Source organism: Cotesia glomerata, linkage group LG6, assembly GCF_020080835.1.
Source record: "Cotesia glomerata isolate CgM1 linkage group LG6, MPM_Cglom_v2.3, whole genome shotgun sequence".
Taxonomy (NCBI): Eukaryota; Metazoa; Arthropoda; class Insecta; order Hymenoptera; family Braconidae; genus Cotesia; species Cotesia glomerata.
Window position 1 is genome coordinate 11,395,592 of NC_058163.1, and position 22,078 is coordinate 11,417,669.

Consider the following 22,078-nt stretch of genomic DNA (forward strand, 5'->3'; position numbering starts at 1 on the left):
GTTGGAATATTCTACTTTCCTACCTCGGAGTATAATATACTATTAGAAGCTAGTTAGTGTTTTTTCTTGTTTCATGAGTTTTAATAGTATATTACACACCTAGGGAAGTAAAGTAAGAAATGTCTCAGATCACATGTAATTGTTGGCCGAGGCGAAGCCGAGGTCAACAAACATGTGATCTGAGGCTTTCTTATTTACTTCCCGTGGAGTGTATACTATTTTTTTGTCCGACGAAGGCGGAAAGCGGCAACTTAGTTTAGCGCAGCGGGACGAAAGTTGTCACTTTCCGCCCGGAGGGCAAAAAAAGATTATTATATAATTTTGTCTTTGTAAAAGGTATATTATTTTGCGCAAAGCTAGTTTCAGTATGCTTGATGTTAATGCAATTACTTTGTCTGGTATTCCAATGGGTATAAATGGAGTCGAACAGTACTCAGAAAGATGCTGAATATAAAATAAATCACAATTTTAGATAAGCTTAACCTCTAATTCACTTGGGATTTTTTTTTCTTACTTAATTATATTGTTTTTTCTATAAATTATGTCATCAGTTTTGCCAGTAAAACAAGACAGAAATAAATATTGCCTAAAAATGAAACGCTGGATTTTATATATTGCTTTACAGTTATTAAATATGATTATTACCAACTAATTGATCATTAAAGAAATTGCGATTGTATAAAACAATGTAAGAAAAATTAAATATTAAATGTTTAGTAATATTTGATCGAGTGAAAAAGCGGTATTTATGAATCTACATATTGATGACTATGAATCATTTTATTTATTCTATAATAATATATGTTTTTACAGTTTTGACTTGATTGATTGATGTATTGGTTATTTTAATAGTTGCCATGTAAGAATTGTCTTAAGCTCATAAAATTGTAAATGTAAGTGCCAGTATCAGTTCGATATTCTTTTTAAAGTTATAAAACAATACACAATTTACTTTTAGTAGAAACATTGTCGAAAACAATAATTAATTTTATCGGATATTTTGTTTTTTATATTTGTATATAATATTTCTTCAATTGAATCTCAAAACATCTTGTTGGACCTACTTTTTTAACTGGGAGTTAATTTTTAAAAATGTTTCCTAAATATTTCGTAAATATCAATTACTTTCTTGTATTTGTTATTATTATTTACTGTAACGTTTATTTTTAACTGGATATATCATTAGTACTTTAAGGTAACAAAAAAATTAAACAAAAAAATAGTGTGCTTACAGTATAATACTAATAAAAACTTTTCTCATGTTGCGAATACTTATATACAACTCTAGCAATAACAATAATATTTATTTATTTGATTTATAATTAAACAAATAAATATTAGTAAGAAAATAATAATAATAATAATAATAATGATAATAATAATAATTGTGTTTACATATTCATGCGCATATTATAATTACCATTAGGACGTTTAGAAATGTATTTTGAATACTTGATACGCGAATTATTATACAATGTTTATGAGTTTATGTCAAATAATTGTTCCGGTTATTTGGTTTTCCTACGAAAATCTCATTTAAGTTCGATTTACAATCAATCAATTTTTTAAGATTTAAAGTATTTTATAATAAATAATTAAAAAATTGTAATGTTAAGTTATGATATTACTAGTCCGACCTATTTAGCTATTCTTATAATAATACTACAAATTGGTTATATTTATTAAAATTATAATTATAATATAAATAATAAAAAAATTTCATTTATCAAGTTTTATATATTTTTCGGATCTATTAATTATTAATTTTATTTATTCAGTCCATATTTTATGAATGTGAAGTTTCTCTTCCTGCGATTAAATTTTCAAGTCGCAAATTACTACACAATACATCGATCAGCATTAAAAGTTGTTAACAGTCAATTAGCCCTGTAATAAATAAAATTTCAATTAATAATGGTAATAATTGATTAGATTTAACAAAAGAAAAACGATATTGTTAACCAAATTCCAAAAAAAAAAAAAATAATTGATACACGGAAAATAATAGTTTTCATTTACTGATAGACACCAATTAACTTGATTTAACAGAAAAAAAATCTAAGAACTAAGAAACTTATTTTAGAGAAAACCGATCCTTTATTCAAGAATTATATATGATTAAAATATAGACGTTTCTCAGTCAATATAATCAAATGCTTCACGTAATATTAATATAAGGAGCTCTATTACTGCAACTTTTGTTTTTTTCGGAACGCATCTTCTTCTTAAGACTTTTAAACCATCAAACGGGGAAATTCAAACGACAGATTTTTAAAGAAAATTGAATGTTCTACAAAAGAGTGGTCTTAAATTTTTGATTAGTTGATTCCTTTAAAAGTTATTCAAGCTTAAAGTAGAATTTATCGGAAATTTCCCGTTTCTTTTTTCACTTTTTTACTCAATTAATAATATATTCAAATCAAATCTCGATGTCTAATGCGCATTGTCGATTGTTGTAGTAACAATCTACGACTAGCTATGTATTAGATGGCTTCAAATAAAATATTTTTTTCCGTGTAATTATTATATAGTATTATGAATATATTTACAATTGAAAATGAAGGTACAATAGTGAAATAAAATCGTTTCTCTAAAGTCTGACTATTAAAAAGTTATATTTACCGGTTGATAAGCTGCTTGCCACCCAACATTATTTGAATTGACATTTGATCTTTGCATAGTTCGATCTTCATATCTTGTACTTCCCTGGCTCGCCATTGGTCGGTTTAATGTGCTGAAATCATAACTATAATATATGGATAATCATAATATTCTTTCATAAATAATTTGGTTAGTTTAACCTAGAAAAAATTTACTTAAAATTACTTAAATATTTTTACCTGTTAGCATTACTTGGAGAATTAAGCCCTGAATTCCGCGCTGCAACGGTTTTAGTTACAAAGTCAGCTTCCTTCCAGCCATGTTTCTTATAGACTTCTCGTAACTCAGTATGCTGCCACATTGTAAATAATACTTGACCTGGACATAAAATATCAATTAGTGATAAATTAATAATCAATTAAAAGTTGTAAAGTAAGAAACTAATTTTTGATTTATGTACCAGCGAATTTCAAAACACGAGCAGTGTATTTTTGACGCTGCTTTGTAATATTCATCAATCTTTCAACGCCACCGGCATCCAATAGTGATCTTGAAAATTCAGCGTTTCGTTTAATAACTTCATTCAATGTTGCAAGTACAGCAGCGATTGTATCATCACTTGTTCCTTGATCATGCTGATTATTGCCAGATGGTAGTTTTTGAATCAAATCTCTCATAGCATATTTTCCAATTAATTCTTTATTACGTTGATCAATAGCAAGGTTTCTAAGAGCAGTGGCTACTGCACATACTACACGATCGACCTAAATAATTATTGATAAAATTAGTCACTATGATTGTACAATATCATTGTATTTACATATACGACTGTTAGTTTAATTATAATTACCTCCATTCGCAGTAACTCAACTAAAATTGGTAGGCCTTTTTCTTTTCTTACAGCTGCACGGATCTCAATACTTGGTTGCCAATAACATGCAGCAAGATTTTGTAGAGCTCCAGCAGCTGCCTCTAAGGTTTCAGGATTTGAGCAAGTTTGTAAGAGACTGAGATAACATTGAACTACTTCAGGTTGCCATAAAAGTTCCATTCCTTTAATCGGTTCAGTTCGAGCGCTGACTGACTTGGATGTTGTTACTTCCTTTTGTGGTGGTTGCCCATCTTTTCTTCTTTTACTTCCACCAAAACAACCCAAGTTTTCACCTTTAAATACAGAATAAATTACATTACTTAATAGTTTGCTGAGAGATTCATAAAAAGTGATGATGTGAACTAAGAACTTTGAAAAATTTTTATGTCTAAGCTTTAAGAAGGTATCAATAAAGATGTCGTTATAGCTCCTATCTCAAAGAAGAAAAAATAATTTATCGGTAAAATTGCGACTGTTTAAAAAAAAGTCATTTTTTTGCTTCTTTTTTTATTCACAGCTATGAATTTTTTTCAAAATAAATTTTAACATAAATCTGATAGGGGCGATTGGTTATATAGAAAAGGTTCATTTCAAATTTCAAGTAAGTCGGTTCATTAAAACTTAAAAAATCATGTCAACCGTGATGAGATAGTCGTTTCGGAAAAATATGTTTAATTTATTGATTTTTAATATTTTAGATATTCTAAAAATTTCAATAAGTTTCTGATATCTTTTTTTTTTTTATTAAACTTGAAAGAACACGCAAAAATTTCCTGTTTTTTACGAGAAGCTTTTTGTACTTAAAATGTCTATGTGCAACGTTACAGTAGAAAAATAAATAACTCAAACGATATTTATAATTAATTATCAATAATGAAATGAGATTTTTAGATCAAATTTTTTTAGCAATAATGACAAAAAAGGTTTTATGTTACTTGGCCGCGCAGTATCGATCCAGACAATCTCGATTTTACGATATTCGTCTAAGATCTAGAACGGTTTTTACGAATTGGTCTTTTTCGCTAACAAATGAAAGTTGATACTTGGTGATCTCGTTGTGTTATACTAACTTTATTTACCTTTTACAGGAGCTGTTATACGATTCTGGACAATCGACTGGATTGGATGCTTATCATAATTAGGATCTTCAACTTCTTGACATCGATAGCTTAAGTTTCTTAAAATACAGACACAATTTTCGACGATTTTATTTCCGATATTTGATTTTTCAATTGCACATCGTACGACATATAAAAGAGCATCGACGAGACCGTCACATTCACGTAATTTTTTCCGTGCATATTCACCAGCACTAGATATATTTCTTAGGACTCCAGATGCGTTTCTAAATACTGTTGACCAACAAGTTTCGCCATTGGAAGCACTCGGATCCCATCCACTGTGAGGAATAATAATGTTATTAACTACAAGAGTAACACCATCATCAATAATCGCTTTCTTTAAATCTTCACATGATGATAAATTCCAAAGTACGCCTGTCACTAATTCCTTTATTTCTGCATCGGAAGTTTTGCGTAATAAACTAATTAGCGCTGGTACACCACCGGCATTCTTAATGGCACGTTTATTTTCATCATTTTGACGGCCATATGACAGATTTCGTAATGCCCCACATGCGTTTCGGTATACATCAGGGCTTTCATTATCTAATAACTGCACTAATGGAGGAATGCCACCCAAGTTTCGTGTTTTTTGTTTGTTCGGATCATCCATGTAACAAAGATGTTGAAGATATGCAGCAGCATTAGCTTTTATTACGTTGTTTAGATTACTTAGAAAACCGATAACTTCTGATAGGTTTGGATCTCTCCAACGCATTGACTTTGGATCATCACCCAAAGGGCTAACTATCCCCGGTACTGAGTGACGAGTTTGTAGTCGCTGAAGATGCACATCATCTTCAAATATTCCTGGAGCTAAGTTTCCAGGCAGTGTAACAGGATGAGAGTCATCGTAAGACGGCCCGTCACTTACTAATGGTACTGGTACGACTCCAATATTGGGCCCATAAGATACTGGTCCATAGGGCGATGATGATACATAACCATACGCCAATTTATTTTCGTCTAAAACAATATTTTTCTAATTTCAAATATTGGTCAAATACATTCAGTTTTACTATGTTAGATAATCATAAATATAAGACTGTAGTAGAAAAAATTTTTGGTGTGAGATAAAAAATTAATTATTAACAGGGGTTCGATTCTTGGTATTATATTTTTTGTTAAAGACTTATTTAACCACCTACGATATAAAGAGTAGTCAGATACTTTTTATACAATTTTTATAATTTAAATAATTAAAAATAATTAATGGTTGTGAAAAATTTCAAATTTTCATAAATAAAAAAAAATAAATAAAGTTTACTTTAATTTATTGAAACAGTTCGTTAACTCCTAATTCCTTAACTATTTTGGTGAGATAGACAATCTTCTAAAAGGCTTATTTCTAGATTTTTTTTATCTACTCCCATTGATTTTTTTTTTTTTTTTTTTTTTTTTTTTTTAAATAAATAAATAAATAAATAAAGTATAAAAACTAATATTAGATACTTGCAATCATTTAATGATTATTTATTTTATAATAATGAGTGTTAATGGTTGGTACATGAAATTTAACCTGAATCTTAGATTGTTGACAGATATGTTTAAATACTGCCATAACTTTTTGATTTCATTTGTATTATTTTATAGATCTAATTTAGAAATATTAAAAGTAATATGAATAATAAATAAACATTTATTTTATATAGTTGAGTGATTGTAGCGTGCGCCAAGGAATATTTCCTAAAAATTGTACGTAAAAGATAATAAATAAATAAAAGAATTAATTTATTGTATTTAGTTCAATAAATTTATGAGTTATACGCATTATTATTATGGGTGTCAATAATCGATGTATCCTGGTGATTATTTTTAAAAGTTGAAATTAATTATTAAATTTGAGAAGTTATTATTAAAAAACATAAATTTAATTAGTCAAAAGACTATTTAATATAATTTTAAACAAAAATGCAATCATCTTAATTTTTAATTTATGAAATAAATTGTTATATTCGCTATGTTTTTACTAGAATCAATAATTGGTGCTTATACTTATATTGGTCCTACTGAGATACCATTGAATGATTAATATTTTTTTATATTATAATAATATTCGATATATATCAGCTCGATATCTAAAAAATTGAGCTGGTGCATGAAGAGGGGTTTCCTTTCATTCAAGGAAGATTTTTAAAAAACAATTTTTTATTTTTTTCATTTTCAAAATAATTATGAGCAAAGCAAGAAAAAATTAAAATATTAAACGCTGAGATTAATTAATTTTTCACAAAGAAAAAAATTTCTTTTTATTTGAGTATTAGGGATAGGGATATTATTCTCTTCATTCTAAACATAATTTTATACCAGTAAAACATTTTTTTATGTAATTTGAATTACTGAATAAGAAATATAAATATAATAATTATCATACACTTTCAATATTTCAAAATTATTAAGGTGTCTCCACTCTTTAAGTCGCTGTTTTAATCAATAAAATGATAAGAGACAATTTAAAGAAATCTATTTCAAGTCAAACTTAAGACTTAACAAATATAAACTGTATAAAATATATATAATATACTATATTTATATATTGAAAATCAAATAATAGCCCAAAATAGTATTAAAAGAAATGAAGGATGAAAGCTTTTAATATCATGGATTTAAAAATATATAACTAACCATACTGGTCACCTGGACCACCTGGACTTGGTGTTATTCGATAATGATCTTGTAACGTGGGATTAAGTACAGGTCCCATATCATTGTATCCGCCGTCGACATATGTAGATCCTTTTCGCATGTATTCTAAGAGGACGAAAGTTAATTTTATTTTAATTAGTACTTTTGTAATTTAAGTAACTTAGTTGTTGGATTTCATGTATTCACATGATATGTAATATAATATTATATTTAATAACTTTACCATGCGGTGGTGTTGTACGGCTATGTTCCGATGGACTGTGTGGACTATGGGGTGAACGTGAATCCGATGCATATGTGCTATGTGGTGGATAATCTGACTGAGAATTATATCCAACGTAAGGATCATAGTGTTCAAAATTCACCATATATGGATCTGCCGCGTAGCAAGGGTTTCCATGAGAATAGTCTTGTGACATTAATGGTACGGGAATATAATTAACTCCTCCTGCTTCTGAAGCTACGTGTGATACTTCTCGAATAACTTTAGTAACAGACGTCATCTATAAGATTAAAAAAAAAAAAAAAGGATTTATATAAGTCAGCAAGCACTAAAAAATACCATTGGCTGCTAATCTTCAAGTAATAAATCTTGTTTAATCATTTTATTACATACATGTTGAGATGTTTGTTGATTATGCCCTCTCACGCCTAAGGGATCATCTTGTACTGATAACTGAGATGAGTGCACGGAATGGGTTTCCGGTTGTCCGTTGCTAGTATGATAATCTGACTCACTTGGGCCACTTCAATTTATCAAGTATAAAAAGGTCAATTTTACATTCGAAAACATTTTTTTTTTATCTTATGAAATCAAAACAATTTCATACACTATGTGTAAGTTACATCTAGGTAGTATCTCTTTTCGCATACATGCAAATGAAAAATAGTTTGCACTATTTTTAGATTGAGAATATTTTGATAAGCTAATGTATACAAGCGTTATTTTTTAAAAATATATCTACTTTGATAGAAAGACTATGTACGGTTAAGTCGGCTAGAAAAGTTAGCTAAGTTAATTAGCTAACTAACTGATAGCTTAGCTAATTTAACCAGTTAACTAAATTAGCTTGAATAATAGCTTAAAAAATTTGTTTTGTAGCTTAGTAAAATATATTTAAAAAAAAAAAAAAAAAAAAAAAAAAAAAAAAAAATCAAAAATGTTTCTTCAAAAAAACGCAAAATTTGAGTTTAAAATTGGAAAAGAAGTAAAAATTCACTTTTTTCATATTTTTCTTTAAAAAGTATATTGTAAGAAAAAAAAAGACTCCATAAATTTAAGATCATGATGGATTGATTACGAGTTATGAGTTTTCTAAATTTGACATACCACTATTTTTTCTAAATTTTCAAAAATTCATATCTTTAAAACCTATAGAGATTAAGAGCTAAAAATTTACAGGTAAGCGTCTTTTGATACATATTATTTTTTGAACTTGCCAATGAATAAGAAATCATAAAATAGCTAAACAACAATTAGCCAATTTGCCGTTAGCTAACTAGCTAAGCTAAGCTAGATTAACCGGTTAAACCGCCAACTAATTAGCTAAGTTAATTTAGTTAACTGATTAAATTAGCTAAGCTGATTAGTTAGTTACCTTATTAACTTAGCTAACTTCTCTAGCCGACTTAACCAGCTAAATTATACAGCTCTAGTCATAGAACCTAGAATTGCCTTGAATCTTTTCATCTTTAAGAACTAGCTTCTTCATTGAAAATAGCGAAAAAAGTCTTTTAAAAACGAAATTTTTTTTCAACATATTTTAAAACTTATTTGGGAATTTGTTTTACGACAAAGAAAAGGAACAGAAATTCTAAAATTTTTTGTTCTAACGAAATCGTTAATCGATTATTATTATTTCGTTAATCCAAAAGAAATAAATTTTTTGACCAAGTATATGTGTATCTTCTTTGGGAATCAATTTTAAAATTGAGAATAAAATTCCAGAACTGAGAACTTTCTTCTCTTTATTCAAGACTTTTAAATTTCTCGATTCAAAAGTAAATTTTTTTCAATTAGGAAAACCAAATATCTTAAAACAAGAATAAACCTTTAAAAAAATGTTTTTTTCTTGAATCAAGTAGTTTTCTCTCAAAGAAAAACACTTTTGAAGTAATAATGCAAAGTGTATAATTTATATGATAGTAAGCTGATAGATTTAATCATAAAAAAATTCTAATTTTAGTAGTGGTTAAAGGTAGCTTTACTTATTTTCAAAGTTTAAACATTTCAAAGATCAATATACGCTTCAAAAACCATAGACTTTATTCTAGAATGCATAATTTTTTTAAAAAATTTGAATATAATTTTTAATTTACCTTATAATGGCCGACGGAATGAAAGGTTTATCTTAAATTTATAAAATCATCTATAAACTTAGAAGAATAAAATCAAAATACAACTATTTCGCAGTAAAGGATATGAACTTGCATAAGATTTCTGGTTGTGTTCCTTAGCGATTGTAATGAGAAATTGTAGCATGCTACATCATTCTTACTCAATTTGCACTACACTGTAAAAAATCCGGAGTGAATCGGGAGTGAATTTCACTCCCATCACTCGGAGTTCCGGAGTGAAGTAATTAATCACTCCGCGTAGGGAGTGAATCCGGAGTTTTTATTTGCGGAGTGATTTCAGAGTGATTTCGAATTTCACTCCGAAAAACATCCGCGTTCGGAGTTTTTAAAATAAATAAAATAAGGATGAATTTTCGTTCTACACAAAAAAATCTCAAAATCTTTATATATATATTTCTTCTGTGGGTGTGTTTGTCACTGAACTCCTCCTAAACGGCTGGACCGATTTTAATGAAATTTTTTGTGTCTTCCGGTGGATTCCAGAATGGTTTAGATGCACAATTCAGTCCACGAGAAAATGTTTATTTAATAGATTTTTTATTTATAAATTGTTGTTGATCTTGACTACCCACATGCACTTTTCATATATTCTATAAATATCATATATATAAGATATATGAAAAAATTCATGTGGGTACTCAAATGAAAGGTCTTGATGAGTTTAAAATCATAATGGACTTATATTTATGAAAATGTTAATAATTAACGAATGATAATGTATTTTGTTAACTAATGATGTTTTAACGATATAAGCTCATTCCGATGTTACACTCATCAAGAGCTTTCATTTGAGTACCCACATGCATTTTTGATATATTTTTCATATATACATATATATAATATATATAAATATATAAAATATATGAAAAATTGATGTAGGTACTCAAATAAAAGGTCTTGATGAGTGTAACATCGGGATGAGCTTATATCTTTAAAAATATCATCAGTTGACAAGATACAATGTCATTTCTTAATTATTGAAGTTTTGAAAGATATAAGCTCATCCCGATGTTACACTCATCGAATTCTTTCATTTGAGTACCTACATAACATTTTTTATATATTTTATATATATATGTTATTTGTGAAATATATAAATATATAAAATATATCAAAAATGCATGTGGGTACTCAAATGAAAGTTCTTGATGAGTATAAAATCAGAATGGGCTATATATGCCCATTGCATATTGTTAACTAATGATGTTTTTAACTATACAAGCTCATTCCTAAAATTTCTAAATTAAAGACGTGTGTACATGACAACGTCTGTTGGGTCCGCTAGTATATATATATTTTTTTTTTGACAATTTTTAATTATAATTAATTTATAAAAAAAAAAATAAATAAAAACATTATAATAATAATTAAAATGAAATATTATTAAAAATAATAAATTAAATTTTTAATAACTAAATATAAAAAGGGTTTATAAAAATATTTTCTTTACAAAAATTTATTTATTTCTAAATTCATTTATTTTGGGAGTGAATGCGGAGTGAATTTTATTATTAATAAAAATTAACTCCTTCTCGGAGTAAATATCACTCCCGCTGGGAGTGAATCAATTAAAAATCATTCACTCCGCGTTCACTCCGCAAATTTTTTACAGTGTAACAAGAGGAAGCAGCAGTCTAAGGTAAAATAAACCAATTCAGCATCACTGACGAGTCCATTAGTGTACTTAGGACAAAACTGTCTGTTTAGAGAAGTAAATTTATAGTTTACTTGAAGTATTTAACAAACAAACAAAATTTGGGCTCAACTTTATGATCCAAGTAGTGATTATATATTTTTTATAATACTCTTACGAGTATAGAAATGATTTTACTTCAAAAAATAGAAACATTGAGCAAAAAATTTACAGTTAAATTTATAAGATCAACGTAATTAATTCATTTATACCTACTAGCCGATATCTGGTATTTTCAAAATTGGATTTTCACTCTTAAAAAATGAGTGAAACCTTATATCTAAGTAAATACTTATAGTTTTTGTATCAAAAAATCTTTATTTGACGAAATAAAAGTGGTTAATCAAGCAATTTTTTATAAGAATATTGTTTTTGTGTGTTCGCTGAGCGATAAAATTCATTAAAAGAGTGGCCATAAAGAGATACTACCTTACTAAGTGTAAAAGAAAAGATAAGTTTGATAGAATAGTGTTAATCTAAATTGCATGCAGATTAGAAATAATATTAGTAAACTTAGTCACCTCTGTTTTATTTCGATACGTGTTATATTGTGCTCTTGTCTCTGCTCTATTCTTCGATTTACAAGCCTATGATATTAAATTTTAAGCATCGTACTTAGTATGTTCTTAAAAAACTGCAGTAGGTTTAATAGATTATTGATGAGCTTATTTCAAGAAATTTTTCTAAAGTATTTTAAAGCTACATGTTAAATTTTTTATCATAAAATATGGATGGAAAAAAAGTTTTTGCTTCAATGAGTTAGGTCAAAAATCAAAAAAAGTGATTTTTTTTATTTCTAAAAAATCTCAATTGACAATTTAGAACTTGACTCGAAAAGTATGAAAAAAACTCCCATAAATTGGACAAACCAAAAATAAAAATCTTTAAAACTCTGGAATGGAATTCCTCGTATATAATAATATATAATAAAATATTAATTAGAATGTTAAGTAGACCATTCTTCGATAAAGATATTGATTACTTGAATGAGATTTATGAGTGCGTGTAGTTATAGTTACGATATCTTTTATTACTAGTATCAAGCAATTGTCCATATTATCAAATTAATTACAAATGTTACAAATATGTAAGAGATACTTATGAAAGTTCTACAAACACATAATTATGAATCTGGGAGTAAGATCGAAGATATTACGTCCTCGATCGTGTGGAATGTGAAAAATAGAACAATGAAAGATAATAAATACTAAATATAACAAAATTAAAAAAAATTCATTTTAATAAAAAGTACTTTGTATTAAAGAGTTTTCAAAAGTATATGAAATAATAAATAAATCTCTCGAAGAGATGCTTTTAAATCTTTTTAAAAATTCGAATTTCGATCGATCGAGTCATTAAAAATAAATAATGAGTTTACATTAATTTAATCATACATAGAATTGATTAAACACACAGTAAGGTAAAAGCCCCAATAGATGATCACGTACCAGTATATGATCACTCCATGTATTTGTATATCTATATTCACAAATATAGGTATACAAATACATGGAGTGATCATATACTGGTACATGATCATCTATTGGGGCTTTTACCTTAAACCGTTCGTAATATAAGATCTAATAGGATCTTATAATTTGATTGTATTAGTTAAAAACAAATCTCTTGTTTTTCGGTATATATTCATGCAGACATCAAATTGAAACGTTGACATATGATGAAAACTCGATTTTCGAATATCGGACTAACAACAAATTTCCGAATATTTGAAAATTTAGTTTTTACAGTCGGTCGTTAGAAATTACCGCATATAATTTCTATAAAATAATAGGATCTTTTCAATGGCAATCAAATTTATAATAGTAATCTAGTTTTTAATTATTTAATAAGTAGGAATTCTTTTTTTTTCCATGTTCCACACCATGAGGAACGCTGTATCTAGTACATACAGCTTTTTTATCAATATTAATTGATAAATCATTCCTTTTAAATTTATTGAATATAAAAGAAAAATTGATCAAATTTTAAATAAATGATAATAACGGTAAAATTTATTTACGGTCGAGTCCGTAAAGTAGTAATTAGTAATTAAATTATCGTTTTTATCGAAGATGATCTAGAGACTTTTTAACACACATATTCATAAAATGCACCTTCTACTTCAGAGGAAAAAGTAAAGAATATCTAGTTTTAATATAGTACCAAATAACTTGCACCTCTTTCAGAAAGTTGCCATGATACCTGCTCTAATGTACATACATGTTGAACATGTATCCTAGCTGGAACATGCGAAACATTTAACCAAAAAATACCGGATAATATAGAATACATTATACAACTGAATTTAATATTACCTTTTACCATATACATAGATATAGAAAAAAAAAAGAAGAATAATGGCAACATAAGTTATAGTAATTTATGAGGAATATATAAGTGAAGATTCCTTTCCTTTTACTTAATAGTAGTATAAGAATAAAATAAATGAAAAATTCATTGAATTACATGATTCATACTTACAGACATGAGTCAACCATCTGATTATTTGACATGCCTGATGGAATTTTTTTATTTAGTCTGTCACCGTCCGGCTAGTTGGAACAAAAAATAGTAAATTATTTTATGATATAGTTTGGACTAATAAAGTATACTTTTTTAAGTGTATGTAATAATATTAATTTTAAAATTCACATGAACATGAATCATGCAAGTTATAATTATAAATTAATGCGACACTTTTATTTTAGCAACGTTTTGATCAGATTTATTCGATCTTCTTTAGGTATCAAAATGTATAAAATCTAATGAGCATTGAACCGTGATGGCCAATATATGTGGATAACTGGAGAGAAGTAAAATTTTTTATTTAAAATTAGAGATTCATACATTGGTTCTTATTTTCTGTGTTTAAAGCCAAAACGCACGAAAGATTAATTAATTATTTTATTAATTTATTTTTATACATATTTTCATGCAATGTTAGATAAAGGACTTTTTTTTTGTTCAAATGTTTGTTTATTAAAAATAATAAAAGTCGTACATTAAAAATACGGGTGGGCATCAATAACCCATAATCCGATTGCCCAGACCTAGTATTGGACACAATTCTTTTACCCAGAATTCGTTTGCCCAGATTTCTATGATACAGTGCATCTTTTACCCAGAGTTCCAATTATACAGAATTTCTATTACACAGGCATCCGATAACACATGATATCTTTTACTCAGTAATTCATTTACACAGGTTTCTTTTGCCCAAACACTTCAATTTGATCTCAGTAGTTCTTGCAATAAATAGCGCCAGCATAACTAATTATAATTTGAAAACATTTTTTTTATTTCAACAATTGACAAATCAGAGCCGCCTTATTATTTAATATTTCCACGTCGTAAATTTAATTTTTTAATGCTCAAAATTATAATACTATGTATCTGCATAACTTTATTATGACCTCTTATGACATCTTATTTATAAGTTACAAAAAACAAAAAAAAAATTTTTTTTGAAATTCAAAATTTCTTATTTTTGAAAAAAAAAAAAAAAACAGAGTTCTCAAATTTTCAGAATCTTTTAAGATCAGGACAAGGTATTATACGAAAAAAATTGAACCAAAATTTTAATCTCAATTGTCATTTTTGACGATTTTCAAAAATTCAAAATTTGTTTGGCATTTTTCAAAATTTTTTTCCAAAATATTTTTTTTTTTCACTAGCACCAAGTGTCCCTTTTTAAACAAACAAAAGGCCATTCCTGTATCTATAATAGCGTTTGAGATATTACAAAAATGAAATTCAAAAGCTGTAAAAATCGCGAAATTTTGAATTTGCATATCTTTTGAAAATTTTTTATTTTTATTTTTTTTTCTTTTGTCGATTATTGGTCGATTTGACATGGAATGACCCAGGAGTTTAACAAATGTTACAGAAAAATAAGGCGGCTCTGATTTGTTAATTGTTGAAATAAAAAAAATTTTTTCAAATTATTATTAGTTATGCTGGCGCTATTTATTGCAAGAACTACTGAGATCAAATTGAAGAGTCTGGGCAAAAGAAACCTGTGTAAATGAATTACTGAGTAAAATATATCATGTGTTATCGGATGCATGTGTAATAGAAATTCTGTATAATTGGAACTCTGGGTAAAAGATGCACTGTATCATAAAAATCTGGACAAACGAATTCTGGGTAAAAGAATTTTGTCCAATACGAGGTCTGGGCAATCGGATTATGGGTCATTGATGTCCACCCAAAAATACTAGTGCTGTACAGATCCGACTTAACCGGCCAGAAAGTTTAACCAGGTTAATTAGTTCATCGGCCAGCTGGTTAATCCAAATTAACCGGTTAAACCGATTTAACCGATTAACTAGTTAACCGGTTAAATTAGTTAAACGGTTAACTGATTAACCGGTTGAATTGTAAATTTACATTTTCCATTATATAAATAATAAATTATTATTAAATCTAATATTTTTAACATATTTACACTAATATTTCAATTTTTTTTGTATAATACCTTGTACTAATCTTACAAGATCCTGAAATTTTTAGAACTGTATTTTTTGTTTTTTTTTCTAAAATATGAATTTTTGATTTAAAAAAAAGATTTTTTTTTGTTTATTGCAACTCTAAATAAGGTAAAGTTAAGCAGATGCATAGTATTCTAATTTTGAGCATTAAAAAATTAAATGCACGACATGGAAATATTAAACAATAAATTAATTACTATAAATTTTTTTTATTTTTTGAACGTAATCTTAAAGTCGGGCTTAACGCATAAAACAGGCTTTTGCAAAAAACAAAAAAAAATCTTTTTTTTAAATCAAAAATTCATATTTAAAAAAAAAAAAAACAAAAAATACAGTTCTAAAAATTTCAGGAATTTGTAAGATTAGTACAAGGTATTATACAAAAAAAATTGAACCAAAATTTTAATGTTAATCGTCATTTTTGACGATTTCCAAAAATTCAAAATTGAGAACTTTTCAAAATATTTTTCCATATATTTTTTTTAATAGCACCAAGTGTCCCCTTTCAAACAAACAAAAGGCCATTCCTGTATTTATAATAGCGTTCGAGATATTACAAAATCATAATTGAAAAACTGGAAAAATCGCGAAATTTTGAAATTCAAAATTTGCATATCTTTTGAAAAAAATTTTTTTATTTTTTTTCCTTTGGCAGAACTCCGTTATATGATAAAAGAAATATTCTGACCAAAATTTATCCAAATTGAAAGGGGTCGATTCCAACCATTGGTCGATTTGACATGGAATGACCCATAATATTATGTTATAAAACAAAAAAATTATCATTCAGTTATATAAATATCCATAATAAATAATTATCTTAAATTAAAACATAAAATAAATAAATATTAGTGTAAATATGTTAAAAATATTAGATTTAATAATATTTTATTATTTATATAATGGAAAATGTAAATTTACAATTTAACCGATTAATCAGTTAACCGTTTAACTAATTTAACCGGTTAACTAGTTAATCGGTTAAATAGGTTTAACCAGTTAATTTGGATTAACCAGCTGGCCGATGAACTAATTAACCTGGTTAAACTTTCTGGCCGGTTAAGTCGGCCAAATTGTACAGCACTAAAAAATACATGTGTGATTGACTAAACAAACAGAAATTGAAAAAGCCATACAATTCTTTGAATAAAAAAATAAATATTATCTGAACAAAAAAAAGACTGCTGGTTGCGGTACACACAAGTTTTAATTCACTGTTTTTTTTTTTTTTTTTTTTTTTAATCTGGCTCTAGAATAATTATTTTTGGAAAAGCCGAGGCTAGAGTTCCACTCATTCGTGTGTTTTTAGACAAAAGACTCAGTTACTGACCGTGGCTCAATTTCTGACCTTTACAATTTTATTTTCAATTAAAAACAGTAACTTCCTAATTTTTTTTAAATATTGATTTTCATAGCAGTATAAAAGTTACAAATTTTTTAGGTCAATAAGGGAATAATTTATATGGTATATGTTATATCAAAGTTGTAACGTAACATATTCTATATTTAATCAATGGTCATTACAATATTTAACAATAATGACAGATAGTAAATAAATAAAAAAATTCTAAAAAATTGAAGACACTATATGAAAGTCATCTTTTATTTGTAGTCTAAGTACTTTGTGTTGAGCTTATCAAGATTGAATTGAATGTTTTTTTAATCATATAAACATAAGAATAAAAAATAAACTCATAAATAAGTCATTAATTAATTACAGTTTAGTTTAATGTTAAGAAAAAAAATTTTTTTTAATTTTGTTGTTATACTATGAAAGTCAATAACTGGGTCTAATTTTCTATTTACGTAGCAGTTGTTAACCTTATGATTCTAAACTATTACAAACAAGGTTATCTGGATGTTGATATACTGATAAAAACTCAAAAAGTGAATATTTATTATATCATTGACTATTAGAGACTATTTTTTGTTATAAATGTCATAAATTCTTATCAAATATTTATTTGGATGAATCAAAAATTATATTTGTCATTAAAGAAAAATTATTTCGAGTAATAACATGATTATTGGAATAGTTTAAATAATAATTACTGTAACAATTAAAATACCTAATTGAGTTTATAAGTTGAATTGACGTATAACATAATTTATTTCATTTCATTAATAAATTACCAAGAACGAAAAATTGTGAAAGAGTTGCTAAGATTAAAAAAAAAAAAAAATAAAATAATTCTATTAAATTTTGTATTTTTGGAAGAAATATTTTTTTCTAAATTAAAATTAATTTTTATCAAGTTTCTTATTCTAAACTAAGTCCAAAATTACGTTTTTTTTTTTTTTTTTTTTTTCAATTTGAGGGTCCGAAAATGCAACATGAGAATTGGCGAGGATCAGAAACTGGAACTTTGAACATCAATTCTTGAAATATTTATTAAAATTATCACCTTAATTAAAACAATTTTTATTATCAGTACATTCTGGACTGGCAAATAAAATCATTAATTTATTATTTCAGTTGAGTTTTGCAATAACTATTGGAATGCAACTTGGATAATTTTAATTAGTCAGACACTATACCTTAATAAGAGTTTGTTATTTATCTAAGAAAAATTAAGGTATTATAATGAAATTTATGATAAAAGTTAACAAAAGTAATCATATTACTATAAATAAATTAATGTTTAATTTAAAGAAAAAAAAAAAATTATCGAACCTTTATCATATGCATTTCTCAATCGGAGATAATTCAATTGGCTTATTGACAAATGTAAATAATTGAATCCATCTGTAAGAAAAATATTGAATATTCATTTATTAAAGTACACAAAATCATTGTTATTGCAACTCTTAATTAAAATAAAATCTAAATTTAATTATACTGTGAATTTATTTTACAAAAAAAAAAAAAAAAATATAAGCATATTAAGTTTGAAAAAAAATATTTTCTCAACAATTGACATTCGAAGGAAAATTATTTTACTAAAAAAATCGGAGTAATAACATAGTATCAAGTATAATACTACTAGAAATAATACTACTAGAAATATTTCTTAGTTTAAGAATTTTTTTAATCAAATCAAGAAGATAAAGTTCTTCAAAAATATTTACTCGATTCAAGCAAATTTTTTTTTCTGTGTATAAATAAAAATTTATCAAATTATGTGAATTGTCTAATAATAAAATTTTCCCCTTATAAAAATAATTACTACTAGTTGTAATTGACATTGAAGAAATTTTTTAGTTTTAGAATTTTGAAAATTTTTTTAATAAATGAAAATAATTTCTTCAACTAAAAAAAAAAAAAAAAACAAAATTATGCCACTCAAAAAAGTTTATACATATTCTTCAAAATAACAATAAACTATTTTTGAGCAAAGAATGTCACCACATAATCTACGATAAATTAGTAAGTTTTCTTGACTGGAAATTCAACCACTGAGGGTCTACTCTTTTAACTAATAGTGGGGATTTATAAACCGGGTCATCAGTTCACCAATTTATCCAACGTCAAAAATTTGTCAACTCAAAACAGATTTTCTTAACTTTATAAAACAACAGTTCAACCAAAGAAGAATATTTCTTGAATCGCGAATTGAAAATGACACACTCTTCAGCTACAATAAACATTTGTCCAAGAGAAGTTTTTATTAGTTAAAAGAGTTCATTTTTCAGACTAAGAATATTATATCTTCCATCATGTAAACCATTTCTGGATCAAGAGTTTTTTCTTTGGTTCAAGATGTTCTTTGTGTATCTGATTTTTTAATTTATGGAATATAATGTTTATTACAGTACTAAATTAAGCATGTGCGTTTATTGTAATAAACAAAAGCGAATTACTAGAAACAAAGAAATGAACTAGAATTATGAATAAAATTTCAAATTACTGCGTTTCTAATCATAAAAAATTGTTACAAGGGTTTCTTGACAATGAAGAATGTATGTTTTATGATTTTCAATCTCCTTATTTATATCCTTGTATTTTTTGTAAGCGCTTTTAAACTCGAATTCTACAACACTATTGAAGTAATTTAGGAATTTAGCAATTCTAAAAATACCCTTGCACGAAAAAAATAAATGTAAAATAATTCTAGAATACAAAATACTTAAGTTAGCATTAATTGACGATTCTTAGCTTTTATTAGATAATTAAGTTGTTACTAAAAAAAATATTTTTTTTGATTTGCTCTTAATTTATTTTAATTTCCTACATCATCATACTTTTGTTATTTAAATCAGTAGACATCCGGACATTTTTAGTTTTGTTTGAAAAACAAATTAGTCATGAAGTAAAATAAAAAAAAAATATGTATTCGTATAATTTTTTAATTTTTACATTCAGAATTTTTAAAAAATTCTTTTTGAAAAACAAAAAAATCTTTTAACTACAATATCAGAAATAAAAAAATAAACAAAAATTGTTCTAACTTTATATGTATATGTACTACTTTATATGTATATATACTACTCCTTATAAAAAATTATTTACAATGTAAATGTTAATTTAAAAAAAAGTTATTGAAATCAACAGACATATGACCATTTCTGGGTTTTTTTAATAAAACATATTTTTTTTTTTTTTTTTTCAGAATTTACTTGTCCAAAAAATTATCATTTCTGTTAATTTGAGTTTCATAAAAAAAACTGTTACATTTATTTTGCTAAAATAATTCCATTCTTAGTTTTACAAACATGCAATAATTTTAAGTATTTTTTGAAAACAATAATTAGGTTCTAGTAGTAAAGGATAAAAATACTCAAACAATTTTATGAGCAAGTTAATTAGATTTGTTAAATGGAATTTAATTCACCGCCAAATGAATTATTTCAGTATTTAAATAACTATAAAGATTATTGGATAATGTAATGAAATAATTTTTTGAATTGGAAATCGTCAAATAAACTAAATTTCGTAGAAAATATTATTAAGAATATTGTATAAACTTACGAATGCGTGGATTAAATTTATTTAAATATTCAAGAAATGAATTTTTTCATGTAAAATATAGTAAACATTTTCAGAGTATGAAAACTGCTGCCAAATGTAATAATACATATAATTTCAATAATTAATACAATAAAAACTTTCTATCACTCAAGCGCGTGTTTAGGTTGAATATTATTTGATATTCACGGGAATTTTCGCCATAAAATAGATCACAAATGTTAATTTAACCACACTTGATGAAATCGCCAACGCCTTTACAGTGCATAGCTCCTACTTACATATATACATTCACATACATTTAATATATATGGAAATTTTTATAAAAACAGTTGGTGTGTCTAGAATCAACTCGACAGAACTGACATCCAGTGTTGAATCTTCGAAGTACCAAGCGTCTCACTGCTCCTCATCACCAACAAAAAATCATAAAATGGTTATTTTTCTGTTAATATGAACTAGTAACTTTGTAAAATTTTAATCAATAAATATATTATTGATTATTAATTATAATTATGAGCTACAGATTATAAAGGATGTTTTAAAACATTATTATTACTTCATTTTTTAGGTATTAACATAAATATAATGGCAATGAGCAATGACATACGTATGTATATGTATATATATATATGTATATATGTATACATATTCGGACATTTTATTGATGGAGCAAAAAATTCTCTGCAATATTTACGGTAAAGTCAACCTTGCTAAATTATATTATATTTTTTATAATATTTATAAACTCTTAAGTAAGTCACTTTAATTATTATTTAATTGGGGCTGGGAAGTGATTGTATTGATATAAATTTTATTTTTTCTAATATTACGCCTCAAATAAATTTAGGAATTCATTATAAAATAAATCTTTTAAAAAAAAAAAAACATCAACAAGAAGTATAGTGGAAAGTTTTTTTCTATACTCAAGTTGTCGAATTTCATGTGAAAATTTTCTATAACCATACTATATTATTCTACATAATTCCTATTATCTAGGAGATTCATTTACGATTTTACGATTGGTTGTATTATTGTTTTCAGTCTTTATTTATAAAATATTGATATTCAAAGAAATTTCTCAAGTTTTGCTAGTTGTCTTTCTTGCTCCTGTTGGCTTATATGAAAAAGTTGAGACACAATGAAGGAACTTCAGAGAGAGATTTTATTTTACAGAATGTATTGTACATATATGGTTGTGTTCGCAAAATATCTAAATGAAGATTTTCATTTTGATGAAAACGCATGCGCTCATTATCTTCAATTTCTTCAATTCGCCTTTAACCTGTGAAGAAATAGACTAAGAATAGTAATAATAAATAAGTAATATCATACCTATGAATGCGCTAATGCTTTAATTCTCGTAAAATAGTACCCGAGAAAAAATATTTA

At 26.2% G+C, this 22,078-nt stretch overlaps 1 protein-coding gene across 3 annotated transcripts; it reads right to left on the bottom strand.

Moving 5' to 3' along the window:
• Positions 1–517: 517 nt before the first annotated feature.
• On the bottom strand, positions 518–20,946 carry LOC123266561 (catenin delta-2). 3 transcript variants are annotated; one of them, XM_044730866.1, is made up of 13 exons: positions 20,690–20,946; positions 18,455–18,526; positions 13,772–13,842; positions 11,812–11,877; positions 7,856–7,985; positions 7,463–7,742; positions 7,219–7,344; positions 4,552–5,559; positions 3,452–3,765; positions 3,062–3,365; positions 2,841–2,979; positions 2,623–2,734; positions 518–1,887 (listed from the first exon to the last, which is right to left on the bottom strand). In XM_044730866.1, exons 2-13 carry the CDS (start codon positions 18,467–18,469, stop codon positions 1,882–1,884), a joined length of 2,571 nt encoding a protein of 856 aa, XP_044586801.1. In that variant the 5' UTR covers positions 18,470–18,526; positions 20,690–20,946; the 3' UTR covers positions 518–1,881. The 3 variants fall into 3 exon arrangements, with proteins under 3 accessions (XP_044586801.1, XP_044586800.1, XP_044586802.1); XM_044730865.1 differs by having other exon boundaries at positions 2,623–2,746; positions 20,690–20,944; XM_044730867.1 differs by lacking the exon at positions 11,812–11,877 and having other exon boundaries at positions 2,623–2,746; positions 20,690–20,944.
• Positions 20,947–22,078: the final 1,132 nt, after the last annotated feature.

Bases quoted from the DNA above. Each gene is read 5' to 3' on its own strand.
- LOC123266561 (XM_044730865.1), bottom strand. The intron at 7,986-11,811 runs GTGACTAAGTTT...GATAAATTGAAG, and splicing joins CGTATCGAAATAAAACAGAG to TGGCCCAAGTGAGTCAGATT. The intron at 7,345-7,462 runs GTAAAGTTATTA...TCGTCCTCTTAG, and splicing joins CCGTACAACACCACCGCATG to AATACATGCGAAAAGGATCT.